This window comes from Eupeodes corollae, chromosome 1 (assembly GCF_945859685.1).
Source record: "Eupeodes corollae chromosome 1, idEupCoro1.1, whole genome shotgun sequence".
NCBI lineage: Eukaryota > Metazoa > Arthropoda > Insecta > Diptera > Syrphidae > Eupeodes > Eupeodes corollae.
This window is the reverse complement of record NC_079147.1, coordinates 336,258-364,083: the sequence shown is the minus strand read 5'-3', so window position 1 is coordinate 364,083 and position 27,826 is coordinate 336,258. Positions and strand designations below refer to the sequence as shown.

Genomic DNA, 27,826 nt, shown 5'->3' with positions numbered 1-27,826 from the left:
TATATTATATTACAAATCAAAAAAAACTGAAAAAAGTAATTGTTTTGGAAAGATCAAATTGACAGTTTTATTACAAAAAATAAAAAAAACTGGTAGAAAATTATTTTCGATTCAAATATCTTTTCAAAACTTAAAAATATTGGTTTCAAACTAATTGCAACTTATAAAAATATTGCTTTCGAGATTCAGTAAAATTTTATAAAAATCCAACAGCCAGTATTTTTAAAAAAAAATTAACATCTACACAAAATTGGTAAAAGTTGATGTTCGATTCTCGATATTTCGTGAAATTATTGATTTCAAAATGATTTCATTCTGTGTTAAGGTTTTAGAAAAAGTTTACTGGCAACTTTTTTAACCAACGGCTACAACTTAAAAAAGCAACCAAAAAACTGATTAAAATGGTTTTCGATTAAAGATATTGACTTCAAAATATTTATCTCACATAAAATATTGTAATACATAGTTTGTTAAGGTTTTAAGCAAGACAAATCGATAGACGGCATGGAAGTTATTAGCGTGAGTCGCATTCCAGCTTCCCTCTGATTTTATCAGCATTGAAGAATTTGTGTTTCTAGTATGTATGTGTAAAATAAAACTTCACTTCGGATATTTTTGCAAAAAAACGCACCTATTCTCTTGTGTCAGTTTAATATTGAGCTTTTGTTTTTTCTATTCACAAAACTTTGACAAATTTTAATGATTTTAGTATATCAGGACATAATCTAAGCAAATGTTTATATATAATACAAAGAATATACTTCTTAATATTTACATAAATCAGCTTTAAATTATTCTTAAAATTTGTTTTGGCAAAATTGAAAGATAAGACATCAATAGTTAGGTACAAGAAAATGTGAACATGATCATTATCGTTGAAATATGTACAGGAACTTGTCAATGCAAAATCTGTTCAATAGAATAGCTCAGAAACGCTCAAAACCTGCTTGACTTCTTTTTATATTCTAAACATATATCAGACAAAATATAATGTTATAAGTTAGGTGGTGCGAAAATAAATTAATAATTAGAAAAAAATGACAACAATACAAATTGTACTAGAAGTGAGTAAATTAGTGAATATAGCGTTTTATTGGTACTTGTATTACTGCGCTAGGAGCAGGTTACCAATCAATCATACTAATGAGAGACGGATTGGAATGATTCACATAACTTAAAAAGATCTAATATTTTGTGGAAAACAACGAGTTAATACGTTGTAATACATTGAAACAAAGTTATTAAAATATTGCATATTATATAACTTATTTGAATCTTTGAATTAGCAGGATCGTACATGTAAGTTACAACCAATCAAATGCTTATGTTGTTGAAAGTTAAAATCGATCGATCAAACAAATAGAAATAATGTGGCCGCAATCTAACAAGTCTTGAGATTTTACCAGGAATCTTATACTAGTTAATACACCTTTCTCTAGCTCTATGTTTATTTTAAGAAAAATCAGTGTTACTTTAACGCTAATCATTTACTTATTGTCTTCCACCTACCTACACACTAAGAATGAAATGCACTTAGCAAATACATAGTTGTTATTCTATATTACCATCAACTCCATTTACACAAAATAAGATGGAAAGGGTGTACTACCATATTCCGGTACTCGTTTTCCAAATGTGGGAAGGAAATTCAAAACTTTTTGTTTTTAAATTTTCTACAAAAGTTTTTACTCTTCTCAGTTGAAGTGCTTATGACGTGACAACTACAATGAAGCCAGCTAGCAAATGTTGTCGCTTTTGGCTCTGTACGGGTAGTATAAAACCAACGTTTAACGGGCATTTCCAAACAGAATAATGAAACTATGGTCTTCGGAGTTCGGGAACTGGGGAACAAACCACAGGAAGTAGTCCACCATGTCTACCAAAGTCGTTCACTCATATGCACTTCGAAAACAAAAGGCTTATGTTGCTTCGCAAGACAAGAATAGAACTTTATTATGGCAGTTCGTGTTCGGATGGTATAGGTGTATGTCCTTTTGCTGATGATGCAGCTTTTGGGAACGATATTTCAACATATAGCTAACTGCATGACGATGCTAACGAATGGGGCTGTAGCTGAAGCTGAAGCTTTGTCGGAAAACATGGAGCATTTCCGTGCATCTGCTCGGTGCTGGGTTCCTGGTGAGGGTTTTTCGTTAGTTCATGCCTTCTCCCTTTCTCTACATTTGTTTGCTTGCTCTGTTTTAACGGTCATTAGGATGTGTCAGGAACATTAGCATAATAAAGCAATGAAAACATAGCAGGACATCGATGGCAGGACATAAACAACAACGTGAATAATATTAAATGACACTGTCTACTTGATGATGAAAGGAACATCATCAAGCAAGAGGAGGATACAGTGAAAAAGCGGAAGCTATCCTGCTGTGGGTGCTCTAGCTCTTTTTCCATTCCTCCTTGTTTTATTTTTTGTTTGGATTAATATAGTGTTTATGAAGATGAGCGATTACACGAATGGATATTGTGGAAAAATTTATATTTTTATATCCTTTAATATGTTAATAGAAATGTGAATTAAGATTTTTAACTTTTAACATTGTACGAACAGGATTACCCAATAAAAGATTTACACATTGATGCACTTGAAATTGTTATCGGGTCATGTCAAGGAACAACTGTAATTTGGCGAGAACTCCTAACTGACAATGATACAAGCTTTTCAAAACTTTAATTGTTGTTACAATGTGTTAGTAAAATAAAATATTTCAAGTGCAATATTAACATATCCATATTTGGGCTTCAATTGTGAAAATTATTTGCAAAGTTTTTATTTGGAGAATTTCAAATACATGTAGCTGCATCCAAACGGAGTATTGAATGTCCGAAGTGCCAAAATATCTAAAAAGAAGCTCCATACCATCCCCTCCATACATGACAACATGACTCGCACACAGGAATGGTTGAGAGTTGTAGGTCACTAGACTCTAGTTTTTAACGGACTGTTGCGCCACCTAATAACATTTTGCAAACAAATATCTCGAAGGGATGAAAATTGTGTTGTGAATTGTAGATCTAAAAGAGAAAACCAAGGGTTTAAATGTATGAGTATATCTTTTTCTTCTTCCCTTCCACGTGACTTATTTTGCCCTCAATTGTTTCTTTTTTATAAAGAAATTGATTGTATTGAAGTTCAACTGTCAAGATGTTAGTAAAGCAAGGGACAAAATAAATTGGCAATCAATTGATACACATACTATCTATACTTTCTATTTTAAGCTTATATGATCTGTCCACTTTCTGGAACTGAAAAACTTGAGCAACCTTCAATGTTAAGATCATAACGTTCTGTAAGTTCAGAACGACCTCAGATATGTTTTTGAAAAAATAAAAAACAATAGAGAACTATATTATTTCAATCAAAAATAAATATTGCGACTGGTTCGCAATAACTTGCATCTGTATCCACAAATAAAAATAGTAACTATATTTTTTTAATTAAAAAGATATTTATCTGCAATATATGTAAGTTTACCTTGAAACATTTAAAAGTCATTTAATTTCGCATTATTCTTTTGATCATCAAGTAGTATGTATCAATATAAGAATTTGTTCTGAAAACAAATTATTTAAATCGGCATAGTAGTTCCTGAGAAAAAAAATATAAAACATGGTCCCAAGGTATAAGTACCCTTTTGGAGCAAAACAGAAATATATTTCTATATTTGCAACATTACAAAAATAAACTGTCAGACTGTATCGGAGGAATATCGATTTAAAATTTTTGACCAACAAAATTTTGGGGGAAGTTCTGCAATTTTTGGTTTATTAAAAAAGAAACTGGATTACGTTCCAAACTCATAACTTCCTATTGGCATTTTTTGTATGCAGACCAGTTTTGTGGAGGTATAATTCCACAAGTTTAATCAATTCATTGGTATTTTTGGAAATATTTTGATTTTTTAAGGAAAACTGTGTTTAATTTTTACAAAATATTAAACAACTATATGAAGGAGTTAAAAGAACTTTTAAGTCAGAATAAAAAATTAATGTTTACCAGAATTTAGCTGATTTTCTTTATAAGTTCTTCTTTTATGTTAAACAATGTCCATTGACTTATTATTAAAATTATATTTTGTAAAGAGTTAGTTTCATTTTATATATTGTTTTATTTGTTGCGAAAATATTTGAGTTTTAACCAATTTTTACAAACGTTAAGTAGTAATTTTTTAAGTTTTATTTTTTTGCAACAAAATTGTCAAGTTTTCAAAAAAAAAAACTGCAAGATATCAAAAACGTTATTTTTGATGCATTAAATTGTGTTGGGGGTAATTTGATTTTTTTTCTCCTAAATATTCGAGTTGAAAATATTTGATCAGTTTAGAAAATGAACAATTAATTGAACTTTTTATTTTTAGATTCCAGGGACCAAGAAACATCAGTTGCAATTATAAAGTTTGAACTCCTTTTTTTAATGTTGTTTTCAGAATTAAGTTTGAAAAACTTGGTAAATTTATGATGGAAAAGTCCAGAAAACAAAAAAAAAAGGATTCTATTTAATTTCGAAACAATACCAATATTCAAACACAATTACCATATCAAAATTGCACGGAGCTTCCTTGGCTGCTGGTGTTATTTATGGCAAACAATTTGAGTGCCGACTTTGTCAGTTTTTCAAAATATGGAATTAAACTAATGTGAGGTGTTTTGGGGACAATTTTAGAAAATGTATTAAAAAATATAATAATATATGGGATGCATATCCCATTTGTAGCGAAACTTAGAAACCGAAGCTTAAACAATATTAAAATTATATAGTTTAAATTAAACATTGTGTACAGGTTTAAGTCTGGGCCTCGTTTAGGGAAGGGTTGTGTGACATTGATTAAATTCGGTGATATTACTTTGTTAACATATTATATTTTTTAAATTTTCCTGCATAACCTTGTGCACTAAGTTTAACGAAACAAAATTTCAAAAACAACGTCAGAAACATAAGTTAATCAAAATAGGTACATGATAAGCATCTTATTCTCGGCGCAAATGTACAAAGGTCTCACTTTTAACGTAAAAAGTTTTTAATTTGTTTATTGTTTTCGCAATATATATTTAGTATTGCGAGACCTATTAACAGAACAATGAGCTTATCAACGAGACACCCATTTGTTTGCCAAAAATGCTACCCATCTCTCCCCAGTATATTTTGTTGGATCTCAAACTCTCTGAAGCGTATTTGTGCATGTATAAAAGGTTGAAGAACAATTAAAAAAGCTATTTTCTTTTGGGAGATTATTTTATTATCCTTAATGGACCCACCCTCGTAATTTCACTGGTATAGTGGGTCCCGAGAAGTATAGCTATGTATACAACAGCTAACAAACAATATGATTACACAAAGGGAAACTGCAAAAGCCCGATAAAATAAATTTAAACAATGAGTTCAAAAGACGCTAACGATATTGGACTTTTCTAACTCTTTGTGATTAAAAAGTTCTTTTTTCGAAGTAATCATATTTAAATCATTATTATTAACTAAACAAAGCCTATAGACACAAAATTCTAATATAAGAAACATCTACTTAAACAAAAATGTACGAGTATATCTCCTAAAACTACAAGCAATAATCCTTTGATCTCCATAAAAATAGGTTTTGTTAATTAAAGTAAAACGTGAAAACATTGAAGAATATGGTATTAATATAGCCAGTAAAGTGAACTAAACTAAAGATGAATCCGGTAGTGGAATTGTATATGTTTTGGTAATAAAGTAATATTTCCTTGGTCTTCTGGCATTTGAAATAGAAACTATCCTAGATTTTATTTTCTCATCAGCTCATTAGGGCCAATGCTTCTTACATTGTTAACTTTTAAATTTTTTTGTATTAATGTAAATATTCTCTAAAACTTTTATGATAGGAATGATTGATATACAAATCCAAAACATGAATTTTACAAAATTCAACAGCCTTCGATTTGAATTTACAGTTTTTTAACATCATATGATTACAAGCAAAAGTTAATGTTACAAAATACCGCCAAATAGAGCAGTCATTTTTAATAAATCAATCTATTTTATAAACACTTTAAAGCTTAAAAATACTTATGTTCGTATATTGTTTTTTGAGAATTGCTCAGCCAGTCCAAAAAAAGGGACAGTAGTTCACTGGTTTGAATTGGAATATTTTTCTTTTTTCAATTTGTTTTGACAAGGCATTGCCATTGTATTGCCCTTTGAATTATATATATATTGTTACGGTTTGGTTTCAAAACTTCTTACCCAATTGTCATGCAGTTTTTTTTAATTGAAAGAGGATATCACGGAGCAGGTTTAAGGCATAAATAAAGTCCGATAATGTTCGTCAATAATTTTGTATCTATACATATAAAATCCAAATATCACTGACTCACTGATCTCACGTTTTGATAGGAAATATGAATACCAATTGATAATTGATAATTTTTTGTCATATATCAAATTTGATTGAATTATGGATTGTAACAACACAGGCATAAGTTGAACAACTGGGAATTAGCAATCACGCCACAAATTTTGAATGAGGCATTAATATTGGTTGAAGATCAACATCTAAAAATATCAGGAAAAATGATGTCAGCAAAGTCTGACATATGGAATCTTCTACTCGGATTAAAGAACGTGACAGCCAATTTCTTCAGGACAGGCACAGAAACAGACACTGAAGGTTGCGCCTCACCAAAGAAAAAAAAATATTGTTTACAAAGTATTGTAACCCTAATAGAAAAATGTACAGAGTTAATAATATATATAAATAAAAAAATACGAAAGGTACAATATAAGGAAATAGTAGTTTTTTCATCCTCATTTTTGTATATAAGTAGTTGAAGGTGAAGCGGGTAAACCAGCTAGCGAATAAATAAAAACCGTTTTAAATTTCCGTTATTCTGATTCGTTAAACAACATTCGCATCACAAATAATGATATCGAATAAAATAATAAGTACAAAGTCGTTTGGTTAAATTAAATTTAATTTAATTATTAAGAAAAAATAATTCTAATTAATTAAAGTTTCGTGAACTGAACAAATCTATTAAAAGATCGTTAATATAAAGTACCTTTGTTCTTAATTCACGAACAACGGTTTCCGTTAGCCCATTCTGACAAGCATACATTAAGCGGGAACAGCCCCTCACCAATCGATAATTTGACTTTGCCTTGTAACCATTTCCATTCCATCTACTCTCATGTGTTTTCGCTGAGGAACTGGCAAATAAATTTATGTTTGTTTTTATTGCAGACTCACTTTTTGTTTTATTTAAAGAGTCTGCTTTCGCCTGCAACGAGTCGCTGATAGTTGCTGCCACCACCGACATAATATTATAACAACGCGGAGGTTTTGGCGGTGGCGCTATTTCACGCATATTTAATGATCACCTTACTCTCCCCTTCTACCCAGCTCTCTACACCATCACTGTACTTATTACACTTCATTGAATAAGTTTGATAATTTATCACCACCGCGTTTGAACTGGAGAAAGCGTTTTATATAACATAATGTTTTGCTACACAATACGTAATTCGTGTTGTGTTGAGTTTTATATCACATAGTGTTAACAATTCGTCGTCTGAGAAAAACATGTAATGGCAATGAAATGGAACATAACCACGCAGCTATTTTGAGTGATAAAAGACTGAAAACATGTCTATTACAAACCCCATACTTTTTATAAAATATCCCCCAAACCCCACTCGCATGTAGCCATTCATTCGAGTTGTTTTAATTTTTAAAGAAGATGGCAAAGTTTAATTAATTATTCCATTTCAATCAACCTATTGTGTAAAACTTCCAAAAAGGCTTTCTACGGACTCCGAACTTACTTCTGACCTATTTAAAGCAAACACAAGTTGTGTCTAAGCATAGGCGCCCGCAGGATTTTTCCCATATGGGATGAAATAACCTACCATAATACATTTTTTTAATAAAAAACCGGCAATTCTGAGAAAAACAAAAAACGATTATCAAATTCCGTTTTAGGGAAACTTTATCATTAAGAAATTGTCGTTAAGGTCGTTCTTAATCCAAAAACGTTTCTAACTTCTAACTAACTAATGTATGTCTGATTTATTATTTCTTACTCTTAGTACGTACAATACTGATTATTATTATCATTGTCATATGAATTCTATGAAGGTAATAATTTACAACGACAAACCAATAAATGTTACTATTTTTATAATAAATTATTAATCATAGCTTCAACTTTTTCCTTAGGAAGCGGCAAGTAGAAAGTTTGAATTTTTTAGGTGTTACTAGTTAAAGTCTAGACGCTTTTGATAGTTGATATGCTAAAAGTCTTAAGCGTGAATTCAAATATTTTGAGTAATTTGTTTCTATTTTTTTCATTTTGAAAAGGTGAACCGAATATTAACTTTTTCGCTTTTGCTTGCTCTGCAAATAAGTGGTACTTCTTTATTTTAATTAAATTGAACTAAGACATTTTCAAAACTTCGAAACAAAGGAGACAAATATTTTGAGTAGTTTGGACCATCCATTTTATTGTGACTTTCTTAATTTTTTTTTTTTAATAATAAAAGAATGCAAGAATGTGGCCTTTTGATTTTTGTGGCGTTGCTTAAAACGTCGTTATGCCCTGTTTTACTCCTTCGGTTGGTTTATAAGACCAACTTGAAACATACAAATGCTTATTGGAATGAATTTACTTCTTCGAATATTCTCCAATATCATATTTACACATCTGGATTACAAATTCATTTTTTTTGTTAATGAGTGTATAAGTGGTTAAATAACTAAATAATTAGAAACTCCATTCCTAACAACATTTCAAGGATTGTTGCGCCACCTCATTTATTTATTTATAATTAGAAATGTACGTGGGTAGTTTTAATTTTAAAAATTTAGTTATTTTGTTTTCGCTAGAATTTGTCAATTGGTCAATCCCAAAGGATTTGAAAAACCTTGCTTTTTCTGAATTTCTGTATGTCTCTTTAAATTTATGGAGCACCAACTTAACGAAAAATTTAATCTAATTGATCCAACTCGTGATATAATCAATGGAAAAACAACACCCACTCTTTAACTACACTTAAAGAAGGATACAACACGATGACGTCTAGGGATACGAGGCATGAAGCCTTAAACTAAAAAATTCTCCATATTCTACTTTCTTTTCAGTTCACTTATTGCGTTACATAATGGACTTTGATGGTCTGCCTAGTGCCTGCGATGACATTGAATGGGGTGGTTTATATTTTCTTTCTTCTTTCCCTTCCGGCGGAAATTCTTAAGTGTGCGGACGGAGTTTTTCTTTATTGTGGCGACATCGATTGGGTGATTTGTCATTTAAGTCTTAAGAAAGTGAGATCACAAAATATATGGTACACCAAAAACTTCACCCACTTTTCTTAAATAAAAATGTATGTATATACGAGTAGGTTGATATATATTAAGTATGTACGTTTGTATTTATTCATTAGAAAAACTGGCACTATCTCAATGAGCGTCTGAATAGTACACGCTTGCTTTGGACCACCAAATAGTTTAAAGGAACCATTTGCGGTCCTTCTCCCCATGCTAGGTATGTATTGTAACGATACGTATGTAAAATATATGTGGTATCTACAATCGCAAGGGACTTATGTATGGTATTTCATAGCTTCAGCTTGGTTTGCACAGACGAGACACCGTCGCGCGTCGCCGAACTCTGCCATATAATAGTATTTATTATCAGGACCAATTTAAAAAAAAACTTGAAACACCAAAAGATTGCGTGATTTAGCTCAATTTCACCCATTGAAAAAAATAGTTAATATACATTATAAAATAATTAAACTTGGATGGAGAAAACCAAAGTTCATGTACTCGTACAATCAAGGACTCGCTGTTTAATAAACGTACGCGAAAGAAAAATTCACTCCAGAAGAAAGTTCTGACCTTTCTCGACCGCCACCACCGACTGATACTTAATCGTAAAATCGCCCTTAGTGCATAACTGAAAAAGTGTTTGTGTTAAAGGAACGAACGATAAAGAGTCGATGTGCGTGGAGGTATTTCAATTTTTCTACACCAAATAATTTGAGCAAAGGTATTGGAAATAAATCAAACCATGTACAGGAACTTGCCATCAATATATCTGAATGTTTATATTAACTGAAAGGTAAACACTGCCGTAATTGCTGTTTAAATGGAAAAGGACTTAGCCAGTCGTCTAAGCTACAGTATACGGAGATATTGGTGTCATATGACTGTTAAAGTAGAAAAATCGAGGAATTACAAGCTTTTGTCCGAGTTACTATGGTAGCAGCCCGTCCATAACACGACATAGACGGAAAGTACAAACATATATATACCCTTGTGTACATTTCTAAAACACAGCTCCGCACTACTTAAAAAAGAGAATTGGTATACTTCGACACTCTTCTATCCAACGGAACGCATGGCTTTCATACAAATGGGAATTATTTTCGTAGAAAAGGCTACATTATAGGAATAGGAAAAGCTTTCAACGTAAAACGCAATTTTCTTTTAATTCGAGTTGGATATTTGGGAATGCATTCGGCAAAATTTTGAATTTTTTTGCACAAAATATAAAATCGAAGTTTTTAAGAACATAGCAAACATAATGTTTAATTTTATTGTTCAGCTATTAGTCAATATTTTGTTCACTGTTACTTATTTTATTATATTTTTAATATAGTAAGGACACATATATACTTATAAATAAACATTTCATTGGAAAATATTATGTCTGACACTGTACAATTTCAGGAGCGAACAATATACAAATTTATTAGAGGCCTTAAGAAAATTTGAGCAATTATTTAATGAAATGTTCTTATCTTTGGTAACTATGTATAACATATCAGGAATTAAATCAAAGGAAATTGGAACTTGTGTCATTACACTCATAAACTCGTCATCTATTGTCTTTACGTTTTCGGGTCGGTTTTCATTTGGCATATGAGAATTTTCAGATATCAAGAAGAAGAACGAAAAATATATCTTCAAAGTATCCCTTAAGCTCCTCTTACCGATTTTGGCACACTTGTTAACTTCCCATAAGAACTTATTGTAATGGGTCCGATTTGTCAAATTGTAAATATTGACATTTCTCGAAGTTTAAAGGTCCCTAGAGTCGGAATAAAAGATTTTTAGAAAGATGTCTGTGTGTACGTACGTTCGTACGTGCGTACATCCGTACGTTCGCGACGTTTTTTTCATCGTCCATAGCCCAAGAACCAGTAGAGATATCGACTTCCAAAACATTTTTTTAGGTATTTTTTAAATTTTGTTATACAGATAATAAGTCAGAAAGAAGCAGAAAGGGCTCTCAAGAAAATAACGTGAGTGGTTTTTTGCTAACCCTAAATATCTCACCAACCAAAAACAACAAAGACTTGAATTAAATTGTATATACATACATAATATAGTTTTACGTGATACCATATAAGTATATTAAAAAAAAAAACAATTAAATGTTTTTTTTTCATGAATTAAAAAAATTTAAAAAAAATTGTCACCTCAAAAATTATCAATCAACAAACTTCTCCATCTAGCTCGGATGTCTCCAGTTTCGCGCTTCAATTTGGTTAAAGTCACCTTCCGCTTGTGCGCGCCACCTGATCCGCGGTCTTCCTCTACTGGGCTGTCCTGCGGGTGCGGATTCGAAGACTTTCCGGGCCGGAGCATTAGTTTTCATATGCGCTCTACGTGACCCAGCCATCATAGTCAATAGACTTTTACCCTTCTGGCTAAGTCTACGTCGCTGTACAACCCGTACAGCTCGTCGTTCCATCTTCTCCTCCACTCCCCTTCGATGCATACGGGACCGTAGATCACACGAAGAACTTTTCTCTCGAAGCGACCCAAGGTGCTTTCATCCGCTTTTGTCTTGGTCCATGCTTCTGCACCGTATAGCAGGACGGGGATGATAAGGGTCTTATATAGCAACACTTTCGTCCCTCGAGAGAGGATTAAACCACTCTATGGTTTTCTTAGTCCAAAGAAACAACGGTTTGCAAGAGTTATTCTGCGTTTGATCTCATCGCTGGCGCTGGTGTTGTTTTCTGCGTTTACAGCGGAGCCTAAGTAGACGAAGTTCTTGACTACCCCAAAGTTACGTCTGTCGATTACGACGTTTTTACCAAGACGTCGGTGTTGTATGTCCTTTCTAGACGACTGACAGCATGTACTTTGTTTTGCCCTCATTAGCCGTTAAACCTATTTTTGCCGCCTTTGCCTCAATACTCACAAAAGCCCCATTGACATCATGCTGAGTTCTTCCGATTATGTCAATGTCATCAGCAAATGCCAGTAATTGGACGGACTTTTGAAAGATGGTGCCTCTAGTGTTGACGTGTGAGCTCTGCACTATTCTTTCAAGCACGATGTTAAAAAAATCACATGACAGCGCATCACCTTGTCTAAAACCTTTTTTGACTTCGAAAGGTTCTGTTAAGTTGTTTCCAACCTTTATGGAGCAGCGTGAATTCTTCATGGTCATCCTGCACAAACGGACGAGTTTGGCAGGGATGCCAAAACTAGACATGGCTCGCTCGTCCCTGTATATTCTGTCATATGCGGCCTTGAAATCGATGAAAAGATGTTGGGTGTCGATTTGGTGTTCTTGGGTTTTTTCCAGGATCTGGCGTAATGTGAATATTTGATCAACTGTGGACTTTCCTGGTCTAAAACCACACTGATAAGGACCTATCAGGTTGTTGACGATGGGCTTTAGACGTTCACATATTACGGCAGAGCAGATTTTATGGGCGATGTTAAGTAGACTGATTCATCTATAGTTGGTGCAATTTAGAGGGTCTCCTTTTTCCAGGACCGGGCAAAAAAAACTGAGGTTCCATTCATCGGGCATGCTTTCTTACGACCATATCTTACAGATAAGTTGGTGCATGCTCCTAACCAACTTATCTCCAGCTTTAAAGAGCTCGAAACAAACGAAAACTTACAAACCTTTCAAGCAAGACAAACCAACTTGCAGGATGGGAAGTTATCAGTGTGGGTCGCATCCCAGACTCTTTTAAAAATCAATAACCTCCTTTGAGTTCATAAAAAAAGGTCAGCACTTTTTTAAATATAATAATATTAATTACACTCGTAATTAAATTTACGATCGGTTTTGCCCCAAAGTACCCCAAAGGATTTAATTGTCTTTAATTTTGCTATGAGGTCAGAATTTTTACCTTCCTACTTTTAAAACTCTAAAAACAAGAAGAAATTAATATGGTGTTTTTATGGCTAATGTATATAGTAATTATTTAACAGAATATTACTGTCATAAATTATAAATTTGAAGAACCATCAGAACCATTTGAAGAACATCCAGGAATTGTATTAAAAAAATACACTTATGTCCGATTTCATAAACAAACACTAAAAGCACTTTTATCTAAAAGCTTTTTAAATTTTATCAGGCCTTTAAATTTGTTCAGTTTCACCAAGCTAACAATGGGAAATTTAAGGAATATTTTTGTTAAAATAGAGTTCTCCTCACAACCCTGTAAAAAGAAAACCTCTTTTTTCTTTCTATTAAGCGAATTGTGTGAGAAAAAATGAGAAAGCATTATATGTTGAAATAAATGACAAGAGTCTCAAAATACAACGGAGTAAACAAATCAAAAACAAACGTTTGAGTTTGAGTAATCGTGTGGCTTGGACGGTGGTGTATAACTATATATGATGTTCTTCTTCGTCAGATGAAGATGACGAATCTCTTATTCGAATTAAAAATTAAAATCATAAAAATAATATTATAAATAGTAATGCAATGCTGAATTGGTTAACCTATTCATTCCGTATCTAAAAATATTGAGAATAAACATTTTACGAAGTAAAACATCAGCTGTCAACATTTCATTTTCATTTTTTAATGACACTTTTAAAATTTAATGAGCCAAAAACGGGCATTTAGTTTTAAAAGGGGTTTAAAAGCTTATTTACTTTGGTGAAACCAAAATATCCAATTTTACAGTTTAAAATCTTGTTAAATGTTTAAAAGTTGTTTATGAAATTGGGCATTAATGTCTCAAAAAGCCGAATATATGTTTTTTTTTTCGAATTTAAACATGACATGGATGGGTTTTAAGCAAGATTCGAAGCACAATTTAATTGCCAGTTACAAAACATTATTGACTTGTTTTACTTGGTGCAATCATAAGCGAAGATTTTGATATTTTTTGAACGAATACACCACCTACAGTATTTTATAAGTTACAAGCGTATTTAGCATCAATTATTGATTATGAAACACTTTTTTTTTTTACTACAATGAGTTAAACTAACAACTTTTTTTATATCTTGTCCTATGTTATATACAACGTATACTTTTATTTAAGGAAAAAATAAAGTCTTGATACACCGGAAATATTGTGTAACAACATGCATATATGTATGTAGATACGTACATACATACATGTGTTTGATTTTTGACAGAAACAAAAAGAAAGAATTTTATATACTTTAGAAGGGGCATATTAAGCATATATCATGTATCCAGAAGGGGATCAACTACAAACCGATATAAAAACGTATATATAAATATAAATTTTGCAACTTTCTTGGTTGTGCACGGTTTTGCTTACATAATGCATTGGTATCCTTTTGCAATGTTTATTTCAAACATACAAACGGAAGGACTTTCGCATTATAATGCCGTGAATATACCAACATACCTACCTACGTATGAATCGTCTTGTACAGATATGTTTTTTCAGGAGAGAAAAGTTATACATGATAAATCAGGAAACTTCATTCACAAAAGTTTTACTCCGGCTCCAGCTCCAGCTCTTGATAAGAGCTCACAATCGAAATACAAAGAATACAACAAAAAAAAAAAACTGAAAAAAACAGTGAACATAAACCTCTATAAAAGCTGTATGAACACGTTAAAAGAGGAAATTGAGAATACGGATGTGGGGGACTGAAGATATACTCAGAATCAGAGTATTAAACAACTGCTAAAGGACTAACCTAACGAACGTCAGCTTAAAACTTAAAGTTGACTTTTGTGTAGTTTACTAGTTGCATATAAAAATAAAAAGTTTCTAGTTTTGTTTCCATTATATAATATTATTCGTCCGATAAGTACATGCCTTACCTATATGTATAGCACATACATTCTTGTCTTACTCGGGGGGTCCTTGGGTCCGGAACCTCCCTCCCTTAAATTGCATTCGCAGCAAATTAAATCAGTATATTCCCTAAAATATAGTCACTTATCGTCAATAAAATAAAAGTTTAGTGAGTTTTTAGTTTCTCTTTTATGTAAATAAGAAATTATGAAGCAGAATATACAAAAATGTTTTTTTTTATTTCCTCAAGAATATGTATGGAAGTACCAATACTTAAGAGGAGCTTATCATTTCTTTGATAATATTCAATTTGTCCTTTTTATTTGTCCCCATAGAGTTATCTTCGACACTCCAGTTAAGTTTCCAAATCAATTTTCATCATATATGAGTACATACTTCTCTTGGTTTTTTAAACGTTTTCCTAAATAATTATCAGATCCTAAGTAACAAAACCTTTACGTCGCTCTCGTAATATCTAACTAACTAACACACAGAGGATATTATTGACATGTTATTAATTTTTAACATCAAGGATAATTTCGATCATTTCTGTTTTTAAGACGTTTTCCTAAATGATTATCAGACCCTAAGTAACAAAACCTTTACGTCGCTCTCGTAATATCTAACTAACTAACAAACAGAGGATATTATTGACATGTTATTAATTTTTAACATCAAGGATAATTTCGAACATTTCTGTTTTTAATTTTTAACTTTTAAACAGTAAGTGCTGCAAATATGTTTTCAGCAAAACTTTCTATAGATCATAAGATCAACTGGAAAATAGTTTTTTAACTACGTATTTGCCTAGTAAATAATACCCATGACGTGATGGTTAGTGAGTAAAACTGTCGTGTAAGAGGTCTTGTGTTCAACCTCCGCCTGACCCACCTGTAGTTTTTTTTTACTACTGCCTCTTGCAAGGAATTGGGAAATCCTCCACGAGTAAATCTTGCCATAAAATGTGCTTTCGCATGCGGCTTAAAAATTGTAGGTCCCCTCTATTCCTGACATTATAATTCGCACACAGGAATGGTTGAGTTAAACAAATGTTAAAATGTAAATAACTTGGTATTGGCACAGATAGTAAATTTAATTTTTAATAAATATTTATTATCTGTGGTATTGGGTTAATTAATTTAGATCTTTTATTTATTTCTACAAATTTATGTTCTTTAGTTGATATTCTTTAATGTTATTCGTTTCTATTACGAAACTATGGAAAACATATTTTTTCTAATTAAATAAGGACATTTTTAATAGTTAATACAATAATATCAAGAAACATTTCAACCTAAAGAGTTATACATTTAAATACAAATAACGATTGATAACTTCAGCTTTGGCCTTTATATAAATTTCAGTTAAATCCTAAATCTTAAGTACTAAATTCAACGGCAATAAAGTCTAACATTGATTTGAAATATCAGCCTTATGTGCTTTATTTGTGTTCCTAGTTTTTTAGTAAAACCATTCCAAACACTTCTACTAAATTTTATCAATATTCGAAAAATCCCATGGTAAAATTTAAATTTTAACCGGGCTATAGTAGCAAGATTGTGTTGTTTTGTGATATTAAAATTTATTGAAAATAAGTTCGTATTTTTTGTTCGTCAACAAATACAGAATTGAAGCTAAATTTTAAAATTTCTGAAAATTCAATTAAGTGATACAAAATCAATTCTAAATTATTATATCACATGAGGTTAAGAAATAATAAAAGTACGTAAACGCCTCGGCCATACTTACTATTTTCAATGTAGAATGTGAATAACATTAAGAGTTTTAGCAGATTTTGCAGATCAAATTGGAAAGGTTAATTATAATTTTTTGTGGATGACTTTTTTAATATAGCTGAGTAGGAAATTAATTCGAAAACCAATACTTTCGGCACTTAACCATAAAGCAAGATACCGTGGTGTTTCGTTACAAATAGCTTGAGTTAACAAACTGAAATTTGTGAAGAGTTGTGCCATGGTGACACGAATTAATACGCATACAATGAATAAAATTTAAAGTACCTATCTTATGAGCGCAGGATATTTAAAGCTAATAATAACATTTCTTAGAATACCTTCATAATAATACTATTAATATTCGAAAAGATTAAGAGACATTAAAATACTTCAACTCGATTCTTGTTAGAATTTATTTTTTAAACAAACCATGACCAAAACGACAATTATGAAAAAAGTTCAATGTTCAATTATTAAAAACAATGAAACATGTAAATTACCACATCGGAGATGGCCAGTTCTTGATAAACTTATATAAGAACATACAAAATTAAATAAGAATTCAATGAATGCAATCTGTAAGTTAAAGTCGTTTTCTCAAAATGGTTCAATAATTTTGTAATTAGCAAATAATCTGTGCAATTCCAACATAAAGGATTACTAAGTTGAACATTTATGCCTTTATTGTTCGCTAGAAGATACATTTTAGATACTAACACACATGCAAACAAATGTAGGTGTTCATAATAAGGTTTATTTTAAAATGATTCACTAACCTTAATAATATCATCAAACTTAAGCAAACTAACATGAAGAGTATCTTATCAGTAGCACTAAGGATTTTATCATTTGACTCCTCATAATTCAAGTTAGTGTGAAAGTATCTGCACACTGCACTGCACACGTACCTTCTGAGGAATCTCAAATTTTAAATCTTTCACATCTTAAATGTTTCGTTTTTAAACAAATTGAATAGGAACTACTCACATATTTATTCAGGACCAGAAATCAGGCACAACTTCTTAACAAAACTTTTGAATGTTAACTAGTTTTTCTTTCGTTCATAATGCACATCTAAACTTAAATGCTCGACTGGACGAACAGTCAACCTTTACTTTCACTTTATCGTTCGAAGATATCCTAACATTGCAAGAAGGTACACTAGCCAGAAGCAGAACACGTTACAATTCCTTAAGCTATTTCTTTTCTATTTCAAGTTTACTTAGTATAAGAGCCCCCGTTTGAATGCTAGTGTATATTCATTGAGTAATTTTGCGCGTGCTCTACTCCGTATAGAGAATCCTTCTATACATTGTGTTGGTCAACCGAAACACCTTTTCTAAGCAACGCTTTCAACTCTACTTCTTTTATTTTCTTTTCTTTTTTTTGTTTTGTTAGAGGGTCGAAACTTTCGATTTCCCTTAACTCCAGTGCCCTAGATCTTAATTATGCATATAATGCAAATGAGTCGTCCTAAATAGAAATGTTGGTTTTGGATACCTACAACACTAAATTATATAAGTAGACATTTATTGATGTAAGTACAATGCTGTCGGTAGAAGTCTACTTTCATTCTTAGTCTTCGCAAGAAAAAAATGGTGCCTAAATTTATATAAAAACGGAAGTATTTCTAGGGTATGGCCTTGGCAGCCACATTGAATGTCTTTTTCGATTTCTTACTTCGTTTTAATTTTGTCGAAATACATTGATGTGGAAAGGAGTATTACCGTATTACAAATATTAAAGAATTTTTTGATTTTTTTTTCGGGCACTTATGTTTTGAATACGAATCTATTTATCGTTACAATTTTTCAACGCATAAACAACTTTTAAATTAAACAATCTCGTTAGCTACGATCATTGGAACCAAAAGAGATTCAAAAGTATTGTTCTAGATGTGGTATGAAGTCTGAATATTATTCCTCCAAATTACCCAATATTCTAACTTTGTAGATCAAACTACTGCAAGTTTGTATAAACATAATAATTTTTGTAGCAGGCTTTTACCTATAAATAAAAATAAAAAATAAATCAGTTCTCGAAAGTTTTCTCCTATTGATAAAAAGTTTTTGCCTTGATTTGCTTGCATCACATCCTGTATAAAACGAAAGATGGAAAGATTTAATTTTATCGAGAACTATGTTCTTAAAACCTTAAGAATCAAGCAAGAAAAATGGTCAAAAATGATTACCACGGATATTTATAAGGTAATGCTTATTTTAATTCAACAATTTTCTAGTACTGCTCGTTACTTTACATATTGTATGTATGTATGTATGCTCCCAAAGTTATCAACTTGATAGTCAGTTTCAAGACATTATTTGACCTAAGGTTCTCATTGAATGTATAAAACTGAATATCTTTCTATAAGTAGGTAATGAAAAAATGACATCGACAACGAACGTAGCTTTACTTTGTTGGTTCGTAAATATGTTGGCCCATTTATTTCCACGTTCCTATTGTTTAAGTTTGAAAGCAGCACATAGAAAATTCCAACTAAAGCTTAATCAAGATAAAAATAAGAATCGTTAACAGTGTTTAAAGTTATGTGTTATACGAAAATTAGTTATGCATCGATATTTTTGATTTGATAGCATAGTTTTTCACGTGTTGAGACTTTACCTAATAAGTTCACCAAAAATGTTTCTGAATGTTTATATCGTTTTATATTATATGCTGATTACAATCCAACGAAAAAAATTGAAGATAATTACAGCTAAACAGGACCGTCCTTAGTCTTATTCTTATACTACGATTACCTTTTAAGATTGGAAATTGTGTTTTATAAATCAAGTGAGTACATCGGCTACGTAAATATATACTTTTTATTTTATTTTGCCTTAACAATTAATTAACAAAATTATATGTTTCGGTATAGTATTTAATATAATGACAATATATGCCTTATAAATACCGAGGAAATGACAATTAATGTATTAGGTACTTCAAAGAAAATGTTATTTTAGTACTATATCAAAAATTAATTAATAATTAATTATAAATTGAAGTTCTGAACTTCACTTTTTTCTATATTGATTTAATTTTGTTTGAACTGTGAATTTCCCCGTTGTACTAGTGATTTACATTTGACCAGATTAAGTGTTACAAAACAGTAGTAGTACAGTATTTGTATGTAATGTACTTGATTCGTGAGTACTGTCAATTCCAACTTTGTAAATAATTGTTTTGCACTAAAAATGTCTTTCCTTGTAACAATTTTAGTAAAACTATATTCCTTTAAAATGTGCGCTTTTATTTCACTTTATTTTGGGAACTTGCTGACAATAAGTTTGATTATTACAGGAAGTAATCATGAGATTTTTAGATGAACCATATGAAGAAAGACTTATATTTTCATTAAATGCTGCCTCACTTCCAATTCCTTCCTATGATTTCCCTTCAAAACCTAGAAGTAAAATAGTGTTCTTCGTACGTCAAAGCTTACCATCAAAGTTGACGGAAGAAAATATAAGACATGTAAGTGTGACCCAACTCTCCAATTCCGTATTTAATTTTTTTTTCATTTGTAGACTCTTCTTTATGGAGATTTGTTACCAAACGTCCTTGAGAATTTAGTAATTTTATTTGATGACATTATTTTTCCACTGCTCAACAATCCAGCTAACCAAGTTGGATGGACTTCTGTTATGGTGAACGATATGAAAACGGGGAGCCAAGACCTAAGAAATTGTATAGCTCAAATGAAAGGACAAATGATCAATAGAATAATATTACCATTGCCAATTTGTATTGAAGAAGTTATGGAAATGGTCCCGATTATAGCTAGAGGGTAAACCAGTCAAACGTATTTATGTAATTTTTGAAAAACAACATACAAAAATTCTTTAAAAAAAAAAACACATTTTTTGATTGAACATTCAACCAATATCTGTACTTTCCAAAAATTTAACTATTTTGACAACTTTTCAATTCATTAATTAAATCAATGATGCTTTCAATACCATTTAAAATTTATAAGGAACTTGATGAATTATGAAAATTTTACAGTTTTTGACAATTAAGTAGAATTGGAGAGCTAATTTTAAAGTTTTGATCTTTTGGCCACCTCCTTTGATTTGATCTTGTTTTTGCAATTTGCATTACAAACGGATTTCGTGTCAGATGGAGCTCGTAAAAGTTTCCGGTTACGATGGAATTCATGATATGTCTGATTTAAATGTGTTTCTTTTAATCGAGTTTTTCTTACATTCTTAAGGTACTGCACAACTTTTGTTTAGTTTATTTGTGCAGTTCTTTTAAAACGTGACTTAACTGTCGCTTTGATCAAATTCTGCATTGAATCATTGAATGCATGAGAAAAAATGAATATTAACCGTAGACGAAATCACGTTTATCTAGGTTTTCAATAAAACTAATTCTATACAAATGTTTTTAATTTCGATTTCGAACAATTATTTTTTTATTTACATACATCAGTGATTGCACAAAATTCACTAGTCTTATGAAGCACTCCATCGAAGGAATGATTGTCAAATGGATTGATTCTATAAATGACTTTATTGGTATATCTGCAAGAGAATACATTTTCAAAAAAGAAATGTATCCCCGCCCTGAACACCTAATTAACTTCTGGTCAGCTCGATTGGAAAATTTGGAATACCTGGTTGACCAATTAGGTGACATTCGAATCAAAACAATAGGGTATCTTCTGGAAAAAATAAACTCGGTATTCGAAACATCGTTCAGATCTCTAGTTGAAAAGATGATGAAGGCTCTTATTGAAGCACGTGATATTAAATTATATTTAACGACAATGGTAAATTGTGTTGTCAACATTAAAAAAAATGAAATGAGCTACATTTATGTGTTGTGTTATTTAGAAAAAATTGGTTGACAACTTCGAAACGAATGATTTGAACGAAACTGCTAAAGATATAAGACAACTTTTGCTCATTATTGGGTTAATTTGGGCCCATTCTAAATACTTTCACACTGTTGATAATATGTCGCTCTTATTCATCATGGTCCACAATACTCTAATTGATTGCGCTACCAGAACTATAGAACCCGATTCCATATTTCAAGGTGATGTTGATGAGGCCCACAACAGAGTTAATTCAGTGATTAGCTATTTAGAGTATTACAGGTGTTTATATTATTATTATTTCGTCTTATTTATAATAATACAAACGTTTTTTTATTGTGACTAGAAAAATCTATTACGAGTGCCGATTCGATTTACTGAAATTCAAGCAAAATGCTGAATTTAATTCACAAGATTGGACTTGGCAGCTTGAGATTATTTTTTCAAGATTTGATGCATTCATCGAAAGGCTCCATAAGCTGAATGAAATTTTTGTAACTGGAATTAGCTTTAACAAATTAGAAAAAATAGTGATGGGTGGCGTTAGGGGTCGTACCAACACCCATTCCATTGGTATAATTTTGGAAGACTATAACAACACTTATCGAGGATGGTCCAACATAACATTCAATGCACTTGAAATAGATCCAAACAATATAGATTTTCTGAAGGAAAAAGAAAAATTTGACAACCGGGTGGAGATTTTAGAGAGAAGATTGGCTTTTGTATTTGAGCAAAATTTCATGGACTGTCGTGAACTTAAAATTTGTGGAAGCTTATTAACTCGCCCAATAGTAAAACAACAATTAGAACCCCAATTTGTTGCCTTTGTTAAAGATTTTAATAATGAGCTAAATGCTGTTGCAAGTGATTTTGCAAAGTTTGCTAAAACTTATATGTCGTCTGGAATTGAGGTATGTAAAAAATATGATTTCCTTAAGGAAAACACAATTCAGTTTCGTTTTTAATATATTTTGTAGACTCTATCTTCTGGCAGCTACTTTCCTAAGATGTCGGGTGCAATTGCTTTCCTCACTAGGCTCAGTAGCCGGGTTACATTAATTCACACGGACTTCAGATTTTATGATGTGCAGTAAGTAATTTACACACACATACATGTTTGCATTTTCAAAGATACTTTTTCAATTTTTTAAAAACATAAATGTATGTATACATATGCCAATTGTGTCATCTGTCATTTGAAGGGAATTTCATATAATAATTTAAAAACGACAAGTTGTGTAACTTTCACCCACTTGCAATGCTTTCTATTTCGAAAAAAAAATTGTTTTTGTTTTTCTTAATAGGTACACAAACTTAAATATTTAGTGGATTAAAATGTAACAAGTGTATGTTTTGATTACACCTTTAATCACTTTCAAAATACTGGAATTTTACAGCTTTCAAAATTGGTATAACAAAATCTTACTTAATTGTAAAAATTAAGGATTCTTTGTTATCTATTTTTATCTATTAGAACACTGCTTTATATGTAGATCTACTCATTTTTCCAAAAATTTTAGTTTTGGAATTTAATTTCACTGAAATCACTGAAATCAGATTCTTGAATAAAACTAGGCAGCAATTGAAAACGCCCATAAACAAAGAATAAAACGTCGCTGAATTTATATAGTTGACTCAAAGAAAATTTAAATTTGAATATATAGTAAGATTCAGTAAAAGGAATAAAAACCATCAATGATTCGAAAAAGCAAGAACGTTTTATTTTACTTATCTATAAAATTATCTCGAATACATTCAAAATTAAAATCGTATACAAAATATTTCAATTTCAAATCGATATGCATATATTTGTATGTAATGGTTTCAAATGAACAGTAAATGTTATTTTCAGCATCGTAAAATTAAAACTAACAGCTATCAACTTTAAAACTAAAAATGAGGCTGGGAGGCCTCATCCTGTCTGTCGAAAGTAAATTTTTACCAAGTTTTAGTATTGGGTTTTCAATTATCTTAAAATTTTACTGAATGTTGAAAACAATGTTTTTAAAAAGATAAAAGTAATTTAAGGCCAATATCTCAAAGTTTTGAAAAAATATTTGAGCTGAAAATCAATTTTTACCAACTTTTATTAATTTTTTTGTTAAGGTTTTTATTTTTTGTAAGAAAACTGTCAATTCGATTTTCCTCAAAATTGTTCAGTATATTGAAACTAGTATTTCTTATAAGATAAACTAAGTTTGAAACCATAATCTCAAGTATTTGAAAAAATATTTGAGTCGAAATTCAATTTTTACAAACTTTGAGTAATATTTTTTAATATTTTATTTTTTATAAAAAAAAAACTGTCTATTCGATTTTTCTCAACATTTTACCAAATGTTAAAACGTTTTTTTTTCGTTCCATAAAACTGTTTGGGAGAGAAATATTTTTTTTTCGTAAAGTGTTCGACGTGACAATTTTTTTTTTCAGTTTTTTTGATTTATAAAAAAATATCCAAAAATATACTGGTTTGGTATCACGTTACAATTTAACATATAAAATGTATTTCAAAACTCTAGTGTCATTGATTCGTGAGATATTAAAGGTTGACCAGTTTTTTTTAACTGCTATGGTAAGAAAACCACCCACACAATTTTCTTAAGAGTTTTTGCATCTTTCGGCCTTATTATTTGTATAAAAATATTTATTTGAAGTCGATATCTCTTAATGATTTCGAGACTTCTACTCGTCTGAATCACAAAATTCAAGAAATTTCATTATCAGAAATAGTGTCATCTTGTTCGGAATTACCAAAGACAAATCGGAAAATAATAAAATTGACATAATGAAAGTTTGTAAATCAAGTCTTTTTTCACTAGTTATTTACTGTAAACGATATAGGAAGTTATTAACTTCCCATAAGAATACTTGTAATGGGTTCGATTTGTCAAAATGAAAATATTGTCATTTTTCGACGTTTCAAGATCCCTAGGGTTGAAATAAAAGATTTTTAGAAATATGTCTGTACGTGCGTTTGTACGTACGTTCGTACGTCCGTACGTTCGCAACGTTTTTTTCCATAGCTCAAGAACCAGAAGAGACATCGATTTAAAAAAAATTTTGTTATACAGATAATAAGACGGAAAGATAGAGAAAGGGCTCTCAAGGAAATTACGTGAGTGGTTTTTTTACCATAGCAGTTTGAAAAAAAGGTGAACATTTTGGTAAACCCTAAATATCTTACGAACCAAAAACGCTAGAGACTTGAATTAAATTTTATTTAATATATTATAACGTGATACCAAACAAGTATATTTTTGGATATTTTTTTTATAAATCAAAAAAACTGAAAACAAATTGTCACCTCCAAAATTTTACGACTAAAATATGATTTCATCTCCAAAACAATTTTGTGCAACAAAGAATAATGTTTTTGCCATCTTATAAAATTCTGAGAAAAATCGAATTGACAGTTTTTTTTTTATAAAAAATAAAAATCTGAAAAAAACATTACTCAAAGTTAGTATATTTTGAATATCGATTCAAATATCTTTTCAAAAACTTGAAATTTAGGCTTCAAACTTATTTTATCTTATAAGAAATATTGTTTTCAACATTCTGAAAATGTTGAGAAAAATCGAATTGATAGTTTTTTTTACAAAAAATAAAAACCAAAAAAAAAATGTATAAAAAAAAATGATTTTCGACTCAAATATCTATTCAAAAATTATAGATATTGGCTTTAAACTAATTTTATCTTTCAAAAAATATTGTTTTTAACATTATGTTAAATTTTGAAAAAAATGGAATTGACATTTTTTGTACAAAAAATTAAAAACCTAAAAAAAATTTAACAAAAGTTGGTAAAAATTGATTTTCGACTCAAATATCTTTCCAAAAATAGAAAATATTGGCTTCAAACTTATTTTATTATATTATTATATGAAATATTGTTTTGGATATTCAGTAATTTTTATATAACAATCCAACAGTCCGTTTTTTCATAAAATATAAAATCTACAAAAAATAGTACGCAAATTTGATAAAAATTGATACGAGTACATATAGACAAACTTTTGAGCAAGATAAATCGACAGACGGGATGGAAAGTTATCAGTGTGGGTTGTATCCCAGCCTCTTTTTAAAATTATGATTCTAGCATCGACGATAACTACACATGTTATGAACAACATATGTAAATTTCAAGTGATTCGATTGATTAGTTTTTTTTGTTACCACCGCCACTCCGGTCTGTGCCGTAAAAATTCCTTTCGAAACAAATGAGTTTAAGGTTTAAAGTAGCGATCTTTTCAAAAATGTATAAAACTTTGAATACTTACAGTTAATCCATGATTCAGGCACCATAAAGGATCAATTTGGAACGTGAAGGGCATATTAATAGATGTATAGCATATGCGTTAGGCGCCTTCTCTCCCTAAAGTGTTTTTCAAATAAGCCGATCAGATTCGGGTTTCAATGAAAAGTAACTTTAATTAAGTTTATTTAAACTACCAGCATTATAGATTTCCTTCAATATGATTCGTTGCTTGTTCAAAACTATTTTTATATGTAGGTACTTGAGACACAAATCTAATCTAATAGAATCTAATAAACTTTTCCTTACTATTATTCTTATCTTAGGGACCGTTTATAGTTATTCAGTAAAATCCATCAGTAAAATTTGAATCAGGAGGAATCTGAAATGTTTTACTGATGAGCGTTTATAGAAATCATTAAAATTACGTCATTAAATAAAATGTCTCTTTGAAGTTTCTGTTTGAAGAGATTGCTTTTTACTGTTGCTTTCATCAGTAAAATTAATGATGTGATTGAAACAGTAAAAAATTGGAACACCAACAGTAAAACGAAATGGAATTTTGTTTGCCGTTCATTAAAATTAAATTTCATCATTGAAAAAATTAAAATGGATTTATAAATTAAATAAAACTTTAACTACATCGTTTCTTTTTTTTTAAAATACTTGAATATAGGATTCATCTTATTGCATCAATCTTTTGCTAGAAATGAATCTGTAACTAAAACAATTTTTTTTCTGATGGATTTTATATATATAACCGACCCTTTAGCCTATACTATCTGCCCAAAACAACTGCTAATAACTTAGTTGTTTTCATAAATAATTGTCACTATTCTCCGGGCATGAAACGGTATGATATCTATGGATTTAAGCGCCAGTTATAGCTACCATTGGTTTTCATCATTGAAAATAAACATGAATTATGTTTATAGCTATCCTTAAAACCTTTTGTCATTGAACAAAATATTCTGATTGAAGTCCACCGAAAATTTTTATTAAGAGAAATCTGTCACTGGAATGTGTGAAATTGGAACACAAATTACTGAAACGTTTCGTTTCTATTTTGAACATAAAAGTATCAGCTGTTTAGGAAAATGAATTTCCGTCCGGAAAATAGAAAATTACATTTTTAGAAAGAAATAAATGCGTAATTACCCTTTTTTCAAAAAAAAAATCTTTGTGTGATTTCCGATCCATCAGTATATATTTTCATTTTTACTCAAAGGGAAACAATGTTAAATACCGATTCAAATATTTTCCGGATCGATTTCAATGATAGCTATAACTGTTACCTTATAAATGTGATCAGTTTTTATCCAATACTTATAATATGGCTTTCATAAGGATGTTTTTAATATTCTATGATTATAGCAAAATTTAAAAAAGGCTAAACATTTAAGCTTGTTCCTTCTAGAAATGTTCTGAAATTAAATTAAGAATTTTTCTATTTACCAACGAAAACATTAATATGGATACGTTTCAAAGTATTTTATTTGCAAAATAACAACAGTAAGTTTATACATGAAGAACTAGTAAAACAAACAAATTATATACAAGGTATAAAACGAAATATTGTTCTCATAACATAAAACTTAAATGTGAGTTGAGAATACATTTAGACAAGAAAATGGGTCGGTATTTCGGTAATAAGTTATGAGTATTAAACACGCAACTTATAATAATATTTATTAAGCTCTAATATTTGCACTAGACTAATAATTATAAATTTGATTGATATCTCGCTTAAGGTTCTTTCAAAATGAATTCGGCATTGAAACTCTCTCAAGATATGACCAGATTCTCAAATATATTGACAAACTTGAAGATGAAATCGTAGGAGAATGGGAAAAAGATGTTTTAAACATTATTTATGATAAAATGAATCAGCCACTTTTGCGAAATGAAGAAACAAAGAAAAATGCTGACAAAACTAAAATTTGTGTCAACTATGATATCGAGGTTTTGTA

The 27,826-nt window shown here is 30.5% G+C and overlaps 2 protein-coding genes and 1 long non-coding RNA gene across 7 annotated transcripts in view; 2 read left to right on the top strand and 1 right to left on the bottom strand.

Moving 5' to 3' along the window:
* The window catches only part of LOC129954185 (ankycorbin), a 31,687-nt gene extending 13,735 nt beyond the window's left edge, over positions 1 to 17,952 (bottom strand). Inside the window, exons 1-2 of one of the 5 annotated variants that reach the window (XM_056067927.1) lie at positions 9,766 to 10,664; positions 7,048 to 7,557 (exon numbers count right to left, since the gene is read on the bottom strand). In XM_056067927.1, the coding sequence (XP_055923902.1) occupies positions 7,048 to 7,353 (306 nt within the window). In that variant the 5' untranslated portion in view covers positions 7,354 to 7,557; positions 9,766 to 10,664. Of the gene's footprint in view, positions 1 to 7,047; positions 7,558 to 9,765; positions 10,665 to 17,760 lie in introns of those variants that run through there. The other 4 variants (XM_056067926.1, XM_056067928.1, XM_056067930.1 and 1 more) reach the window with 4 other exon arrangements.
* On the top strand, positions 7,879 to 9,771 carry LOC129954186 (uncharacterized). Its single transcript, XR_008782657.1, has 3 exons — positions 7,879 to 9,367; positions 9,428 to 9,528; positions 9,607 to 9,771. It is a non-coding gene; the product is annotated as an uncharacterized LOC129954186 (long non-coding RNA).
* A 508-nt stretch (positions 17,953 to 18,460) lies between the features above and the next one.
* Positions 18,461 to 27,826, top strand: part of LOC129940787 (dynein beta chain, ciliary) — a 32,343-nt gene continuing 22,977 nt past the window's right edge. The window contains exons 1-8 of the mRNA XM_056049265.1: positions 18,461 to 18,980; positions 20,077 to 20,250; positions 20,304 to 20,563; positions 21,211 to 21,550; positions 21,615 to 21,880; positions 21,945 to 22,512; positions 22,579 to 22,691; positions 27,608 to 27,818. Of these exons, the coding sequence (XP_055905240.1) occupies positions 18,885 to 18,980; positions 20,077 to 20,250; positions 20,304 to 20,563; positions 21,211 to 21,550; positions 21,615 to 21,880; positions 21,945 to 22,512; positions 22,579 to 22,691; positions 27,608 to 27,818 (2,028 nt within the window). The 5' untranslated portion in view covers positions 18,461 to 18,884. The remainder of the gene's footprint in view (positions 18,981 to 20,076; positions 20,251 to 20,303; positions 20,564 to 21,210; positions 21,551 to 21,614; positions 21,881 to 21,944; positions 22,513 to 22,578; positions 22,692 to 27,607; positions 27,819 to 27,826) is intronic.